The sequence below is a fragment of the Oncorhynchus keta genome, chromosome 28 (assembly GCF_023373465.1).
Source record: "Oncorhynchus keta strain PuntledgeMale-10-30-2019 chromosome 28, Oket_V2, whole genome shotgun sequence".
NCBI lineage: Eukaryota > Metazoa > Chordata > Actinopteri > Salmoniformes > Salmonidae > Oncorhynchus > Oncorhynchus keta.
This window is the reverse complement of record NC_068448.1, coordinates 65,968,191-65,976,954: the sequence shown is the minus strand read 5'-3', so window position 1 is coordinate 65,976,954 and position 8,764 is coordinate 65,968,191. Positions and strand designations below refer to the sequence as shown.

Below are 8,764 nucleotides of genomic sequence, written 5' to 3'. Positions count from 1 at the left end.
TATGTAAATAAGGTATCTTTTTTAGGGGGGCAAAAGTTTCTTTAAACCTGTTTTTGTGTTGTCATTATGGGTTATTGTGTGTGGATTGATGAGGATATATATATGTTTTAATACATTTTAGATCAAGGCTGTAACGTAACACAATGTCAAGGGGTCTGAATAGTTTCCGAAGGCACTGGAAAGGAAATGTACTAAATTTGGTGCAGATCGGTCCAGCTGTTCTCGAGATGAAAGCGTTTAAAATAGTCAACATTCATATGGTCCAAAATGTGTCTGATTTGTCCTGATTGTGGCACATTGGGTGAACAGCTTGAACTCTGGCATTACCTAGTTAAATTAAGGTTAAACAAAAAATAAATAATTTGCTGCTTGCAGCTTTAATTATTTGTTGCAATTGCTATTAATATGATTACTACCCTCATTATTATTGCTTGATTACAAACAATCTAGTATATTCCTGTCTTTGACCATCTTTGGTATATGTTTACTTTGACAATGTAAGTGTTTACTTTCCATGTCAATATAATATATTGACTTGAGAGAACACTTATGTAACCAAGGGAACCAGTTTGAATTGTATTCTCGCGAGATGTGAGCAACAGCGCCCTCTGTTTGATTGCCTATGGACGGGGGAAGAAAAGGGAGGGGCGAAGAACCTCCGCGGCTAGCGATAGCAGCAGGCTACACAAACCTATTCCAATATTAGCTACTCCAATAATACACAGGAGTGTTCTTCGAACGCCGACAGAGGACTTCGTAACACCGACTGCTTTTCTGCTCATACCCAACCGGAGAGGTGGTAAAAAATGAGGGACTAACTCCAAAAAGAGGAAAAGCGGCCTATTTTTGTTCCTGATGCCGCCGCTCCAAACTGGCGCGGCTGGCGTAAATATACTCCGGTGCTCTCACGGGCGCTTATTTTACTTCAACAAAGGTTTCCATACTATCTTTCCATCTCCACTACCTATTCCAGTATACCCCCTCTTATTAGCTATCCTGCGCTAACTGGCTTTACCTTTAGCTCAGTGCGCTAGCAGGAGCCAAGACGGCCTGTTTTGTTTTCGCGGCGTAGCCGCCATGAACCACAGACAACAACAGAATCTGTGTTGCTCGCTAACATTAGCTATCCCTGCCTATGTGCCCCGAATATGCAGGCCAAAAGGAGAGGAGCCAACTTTAGCTAAGAATGCGAATAATAAAACTGCGAATAAGGATGGTGGAAGGAGGGAGAATGAACGAATAAGTTTTAACTATTAACATTAACAAAGCAGCTATTTTTGAATTTGGTACGAAGGTGGCTTGCAGTGTATAATTGGAGGCCGGAGAAGGAGAAAGAGCGCCACCGACCACACCAGTGACTGTATTGTTGTCGAATAACCAGCGAGGTCTGCTCGCACCACGGATTTCGTGGGAGACATGTGAACGGACTTTGATGAATTTATTCAATTTTGAAAACATTTTTGCTCCAGATTTATTTTTATATAGCTAGCTATGCTATTAATGGGAATTACAGATTTATTTTTATGCCATGATGATCATTTGGGCATATTTTGTGCCATGGAAAAGGGGGAAGCGATAGATGGATTGGTTGTGATTATGAACACAGTAATGTAATGTTCAACCCGTACTACCAGATCATATACTTCATGTGTGTGTGTTTTGTAGTTGTGATTTGCTGCATCACACATCAATTTGCCTATTTGGTGCATATAATATACCTTAGCCAAAATAGTGCTGGTGTCAAGCTAAACTAAGTTAGCAGCTAACTACATCACCCATCTATGCCCTCGACACAGCTCGCCTGCTCCCCGCCTCCTTTGGCCAATAATAAAACGGACAAAAAGAGAGTCGCGAGCCCCATCCCCGCTTAACGGGAGCCACGGGACTTTCGTTGAGGTCGGACGTGTGCGTTTGTTTTGCTTTTTTCTCGGACTGGATGTTTCTGTCTCTTGGCTGTTGAGATGAACCCGGTGAATGCGACCACACTGTACGTGTCCGCGTGTCGTTCGGTGCTGCAGTGCGACCCTCGCGACCCACGGGCCCTGGCGGAGCTCTACAAGCTGCTCCCGTTCTTCCGCCAGTCGCTGTCCTGCCTCGTGTGTGGTAGGTGCACTGGTATTATTATTTTAAGTCTCGGTTCCCCTGTAGATATCCAGCTAGCTGCAATAGCTAACTAACCTAGCTCTCCCCGCCATGACACACCCCCATTTCTATATGTCGGAGCAACTATTTAGCCGATGGCGTAGAGCTGTCTAGCTTCGCAAGCTAGCTACTGCACATTTCACCATGAAATGTTTCTCATAGCTTTACACACTGATCCAGGGTGGATAATTTGACCGGTTTGTTTGCATGAGTTAGCTATTGAACTGGTTAGTTAGTTCCGCATTCATCATAGCTAGCTAACCTCCCTTCTCCGCCTCCATATGTAACTAAATCACTTTCAGACAGGTGCATGTAGGCAGAAGAGGAGTGTTTCTCTCTCCCCCCCCTTAAAAAATGTATTTATTAAGCATCCATCGTGTGTGCGCAGTCTTTAAAAATGCATCTCTAGATTAACCCCCCAGTGCGGGGCAGATGCGGGAGCTCGGTATAGACTACTAGTGCTTCGTGTTTTCTCCTTTTTTTAATTATTTGGAACGGTTGCCTAAGCATAGATATAGCCTTCCCCGTCACGGTTACAAATTATTAATGAGTATTATGTTCATTCAATGGGTGATGGTTTCCCCTGTTACTCCAGTCCTCACACGCAATGTTTACTTGGACAGGTGCATAGTAGAATACGTATTTTGTTGTGTGTAGGCAGCGACTCGGGTAACTGCCAAAATAAAGCAAACGCCAACAGTGTCTTAATAGGGGGTTGGGAAACGTGCCAGAACGGCTTCAATGCACCGTGGCATATATTCTACAAGTATCTTCAAATCAAATTTTATTGGTCACATACACATGCTTAGCAGATGTTAATGCGAGTGTAGCGAAATGCTTGTGCTTCTAGTTCCGACCATGTAGTAATATCTAACAAGTCAACTAACAATTTCACAACTACCTTTTACACACAAGTGTAAAGGAATGAAAAAATAATATGTATATATAAATATATGGATGAGCGCTGGCCGAAAGGCATAGGTAAGATGCAGTAGATGGTACAGAGTACAGTACATATGAGATGAGTAATATAGGGTATGTAAACATGATATAAAGTGGCATCTTGAACTCTATTGGAAGGATTCAACACCCTCTTCCACGAGAAATTCCATAGTTTGGTGTCTTGTTGATGGTGGTGGAAAACACCAAGGCACTGCTCCTTAATATCCCATAAGTATTCAATTGGGTTGAGATGGCATATGGTTTACATCAAACAATTCAGTGACCACTCGTGCCCTATGGGTAGACAAAATAATGGCATCCTGGCATTTTTATACATTACCCTATGCATGATGGTATGTTAATTGTCAAATGTATTATTATAATTTTACCTTTATTTAACCAGGTAGGCCAGTTGAGAACAAGTTATCATTTACATTAAACCAGGAACCACACCTGTGTGGAAGCACCTGCTTTCAATATATTTTGTAGCTCTCGTTTACTCAAGTGTTTCCTTTATTTTGTCAGATACCTGTACATTTGATTTTTGGTGCCATAAAACTGCAGTCTTGTTTAAACTTTTTGTTGCACACTTTCATGATACTTTTTCAATTTGGAGTATGTTAATTAATTGTGTGTGATGAGTAGAGGATGCATCCTAGTCTGTCCTGTATCTAAGGCATGTTTGTTGTCCTTTATAAATGGAACTCCCTTCATCCCTCCCTCCCACAAGCCCCTTCAGCTGCCGTCCCTAACAACCGGCGTAGCTAAGGAAGCTGCTTTCAAAGCACAGCTGTCATCAAGCCTTGCAGAGGCATTCGGTCTTGAGCTGCCTCTTAATTTGACCTTTTATAAATGGTTGAAATAAGCATACAGAATAGGAACCCTCTACACTTACTAACTTGAACCATGTTAAACTACACAGAACAAAACTATATAAGCACATGTAAAGTGTTGGTCTCATGTTCTGATATGAAAAATCCCAGAAATGTTCCATACGCACAAAAAAATGATTTCCTTATATGAACGGTGACTCGGTAAAATCATTGAAATTGTTGCATGTTTTGTTTACTTTTTTGTTCAGTATATTAAGATGGTAAAGGGGTTAATTTAAACCTTTATGATTTAAAGTCGTTACACTTAATTGATATGCTGTTGCTTTGGTGTTGTGCTCAGAGTACCCTAGTGGTTAGAGCGTTGGACTAGTAACCGGAAGGTTGCAAGTTCAAATCCCCGAGCTGACAAGGTACAAATCTGTCGTTCTGCCCCTGAACAGGCAGTTAACCCACTGTTCCTAGGCCGTCATTGAAAATAAGAATTTGTTCTTAACAGACTTGCCTAGTTAAATAAAGGTAAAAAAAGAAAAAAAAGAAAAAAGAAATTGCATTGGAGTTGAATATTCAGAGCTGGACAGCAATTGAATGAATCACTTTTATATATAGCCCACCTCAATACTCATATCAGTCCACCACTAAGCTTCATATCATTGACTTGTTATGAATAATTATGGCTCCTGTTTATGGTTTGAGTTGTCATGTTGTATGGACGGGTTATAATGCTGCCGCGGGAGTGATTTCCCTCAATGGTTCTTACCCAGTTGAATAAAGGATAAGTCAATGTTGTCTTGCCATAAATGACATCTAACTTCTCCGTCTCTGTCCAGGTAACCTGCTGCAGGACCCCATAGCGCCCACTAACTCCCAGTGCCAGCACTATGTGTGTCGGGGCTGTAAGGGCCAAAGGATGCTGCTAAAGCCGTCCTGTTCCTGGTGTAAAGACTACTCCCGCTTCCAGGAGAACAGGCAGCTCTCCTTATTGGTCCACTGCTACAGGAAACTCTGCCTCTACATCGCCCAATCACCGCTCGCCCCGCACATCGCCAGTGCAGCCAGCGATTCGCCCGACCTCCTCGCCATTCTTAATGAGGGCCTTTCATTGGCCGAAAGCGGGCAGGAAGGGGAGGACACTGCGAGCCAGTCTCCCCCGACGGCCCCCTCAACGTCTGGCCTCAGACCTGATGAGGCTCCGGCTGAAGAGGAGAGGCAGGAGGGCCTTAGCCCTGTAGGCGGGGTTAATGGGCTTCATGACTGTAACGGCTTGACCAATCAGGATGTGCCACCACCTGTTACCTTAGCTACAGGGGGAGGTGTTCTGAAGCAGGAGAGCTTGGGTGAGGAGCTACCTGTGTGTGTTGGCATGTTAGGTAGTGGGGAGGTGGGACTTTGTGACATAAGCACATTTGGGGAGGAGCTTAATAAACATGGCGGAGATACGCTGTTGTTAAGTGTGGAGGAGGTTCTTAGGACCCTGGAGCCCGAACCTGAACCGCCTGACCCCCAGCCAGACTTTCCCTCTGTTCCCCCCCACAACGGATCTTACTGCCATCCTACCCGTGACTCCCCTTGCCTCACCCCCTCCCTCCCCCCAGAGAACATCCCTAGACTTCCCCTGCCTCTCCCCAGCCCATCCCTGTTCTCTCCCGCCTACCCCCTCGCTGCCACCGCAAGCGTTCACGCTCTGAGAGCGACAGTGAGAAGGTGCAGCCCCTCCCCATCGCCAGCATCCTCAGAGGCTCACCCCTAAGCACCACCAACGCCTCTCACCTCCCCAACCCAGCCACCACCGTCAAACGGGAGCCCAAACTTCACTCCACCATCACCCCGCCTCACCTGGCACCCGTGCCAAACGGCGGGCCTCCAAAGTTGGGAAAGACAATGCTGGTGTCATCCAAGGGTCTGAAGAAGAGCCTGGAGCACCATGGGGGCCCTAAGAAGGCCTACTCCAAGGCCAGGCAGGGAGTCCCCAAGCCCCGCGCCCAGCCCCGTGACCGCCTGCCACCCCACGGCCATGCTCACCCTCTCTCTCACCCACCCAGCCCATCCAAGCCCCTGTACAAGAAGCCGGTGGAGAAGAAGGGCTGTAAGTGTGGGAGAGCCACTCAGAACCCCTCTGTTCTCACCTGCAGAGGGCAGCGCTGCCCCTGCTACTCAAACCGCAAGGTGAGTTACTATGGCTTGGTCTGAAATGACATTGTTCCCCTGTCCACATTTAGTTCACTGATTGTAAATTATAATAATATGAATATTTCTCCTCCAAGGCATGTCTGGACTGTATCTGCCGCGGCTGCCAGAACTCCTACATGGCAAACGGGGAGAAGAAGCTGGAGGCGTTTGCGGTTCCAGAGAAGGCTCTAGAACAGACGCGGCTCACACTTGGCATCAACCTCACCTCCATCACCGCTGCTGCCCTGCGTAGCCCGGCAACCAGCAACACCCCACATGGCAACCAGCTCATCACCACGGCAACAGGAGCGTCTGGGGTGACGGGAGTGTCCTTCCTGTCCAGTGTGGGGGCGGGTCATGAGGACAGGGGGTTTGATGATTCGATGGACATGAGGTTCGACTGTTGAAGACATGTCCTCCTCAGACATTATTGACCAATGGGCTGTGAAGAGGGACCTGGAGGGGCGGGGTTAAGAATAAGGCAGCTACTGTGACGGGCGGGAGAGGAAGTGTGACTAAGAGACGCATGCACACTGTCCAGCCAGCGCCCGGAATGTGCTTTTGGTCTTACGTACTGATGACGGAGGAAGAGGGATATCGTTACTGTATGTTCAGAGATTTCATTTTGTGAGGGTTAGAAGTTTTGTTTTGTACTATCAGTGATGTGTAGGGCATGACGTTTCGGCCTGAGATGGACTTGTCGCACTCTTTGTCAGAGGGAGGAGGGGTGGTTCAGTGAAAAGTGAGTGTCCCAAATGGCATCCTATTCCCTAGATAGTGCACTATTTTTGGTTAGGGCCTCAGTCCACTAGATGGGTAATATGGTGTTGTTTGAGGCTGGCCCTGGGTTTGCAGGACCCAGACATCCATAGACTGGCTGTAATTTATGAACTTTTGTTTTTGTACACAGAACTTATCAAATTCCATTTAAAAGGACATTTTATGATATATTTTATAAGTTACATTAACAACAAACATTTGCAGTATTTATTGGAGGTCACCTAACCTGGGTCGTGGTTGGCCACACCCACGCCAGCTGCCAGCCTATCAGATCCAGTGTGGGCGGTTCTGTCTAAATTATGTCGCTGTCCTGTTAGTGCTAGTTTCTGCTGTCTCCAACTGTCCTTTGGTTTCATTTTCCCTCTGGGCATTTAAAAACCTGTAATATAAGTGTAACATATTTCCACAAAAAAGAAAATCAAAACCTAAGATGTGTCTCTCTTTTCCACACTCAAACAGAAATCATATCAGACTATTTCAAGTCCAATAAGATAATCACAATTCACTTTACATTACTTAAAGGAAATTGTTTCATTAGTACACTGTTGATAGTCACAGAATATTAAGCATGTCGGTAATTAAGTTAACTATATCTACAACCAGTTAGCAAGTTGGACATTTCAGAGTTTCCTAGTTCCGACTAGCATGTAAACGCACCATAAATATCTTTGGTATGACCCTCTGGTTCTGTTGAGTCAGCTGCAGTCTTCAGTATCAACACTAGTTTGCAATGTTGAGTGATACACTACCTGCACAACCCACATGGTTGCAGCAGAAACTCTGTAAGCTTGTTACCAGGAGGTACATGATGTAATGTCCACTCATAACAGACAGCCTTGACCCAGCTGTTTTGTTGTGCTAGACTGTTACTGAAAGACTAACCTCTAAACGCTTTCAACTGTGACTACTATACAGCTGTGGTAGCCTAATACTATACAGTACCAGATTTAACTAAAAGCATTTTCCACCATTTATCAGACAGACATTCTTTTCCAGAGCAACTTACAGAAGCAGTTAGGATTAAGTACCTTGCTCAGGGGCATGTCGACAGATTTTTCACCTAGTTGGCTCTGGGATTCTGGCCCAACGCTCTTAAACGCTAGACTACCTGCTGCCAAAGCAGCTATGGTAGCCTACTCGTGTTGAGAAATGATTAGAGTGCATCCTTTTCATTTGGACAGTGTCTTTATTGTACACACATACTTACAGATTCCGTTCTACATTAGTCAGAGTACTAGTCGTTTTAGCTAGCATTCCACTACTTGCCACATGTCATTTACCAAAAGAGTATGCCCCTCTTTGGCAAATTACACAGAGCACAAGAAGTGGAATGAAATAGCTTAAAAGAGACAGCAACCAGGCTAATTCTACATGAACATGAGAGTAGTTGGACTCGTGCATGAGTCTGATTCATATTGATGAAAGATTTAGTGTGAGTCTCCATGGTAACCGTCGCCTACACAGCCCACACAAACACTGTCTGGAGTCATGATTGTAGGGGCTGTGAAAACAATTCTTCCCCAAAAACATCTGCATATAATTCTCCTCTATTGAAGCGGCTAAACTGACAACCCTATCCAGACCCCTCTCTCTCCCTCTGTCTCACTGCATACTTGTCTGTTTGTATCTACAGATACATCTATATCAGTCCACCTGTCTGTCGGTGGGAGAATCAAGAAATATTTGAGTAAAGTCCTCAACATTACCCATGTCCTAGCACTGGTTCCAATAGCGACGGCTACAGTAGGGGGCCTGGGCTACAGTAGGGCCTCCTGGGTCATGGCCTGAAACATTTAAACTGAAACAAAAGTGAAAAAGTGCTGAATTGAACATGTGGTTGCAGGCAGTGTTGCTCAGGTGAGAGCTTGGGGTTGTGTTAAGAATGTAAAAGTCTACAATCA

The 8,764-nt window shown here is 45.2% G+C and overlaps 1 protein-coding gene across 1 annotated transcript; it reads left to right on the top strand.

Moving 5' to 3' along the window:
* The first annotated feature begins 623 nt into the window (after nucleotides 1-623).
* On the top strand, nucleotides 624-7,292 carry LOC118361694 (E3 ubiquitin-protein ligase MSL2-like). Its single transcript, XM_035741839.2, is given in 4 exon segments — nucleotides 624-2,103; nucleotides 4,745-5,533; nucleotides 5,536-6,080; nucleotides 6,179-7,292. Coding segments are annotated over 4 exon segments (1,788 nt in total). The 5' UTR covers nucleotides 624-1,961; the 3' UTR covers nucleotides 6,491-7,292.
* The last annotated feature ends 1,472 nt before the right edge of the window (nucleotides 7,293-8,764 follow it).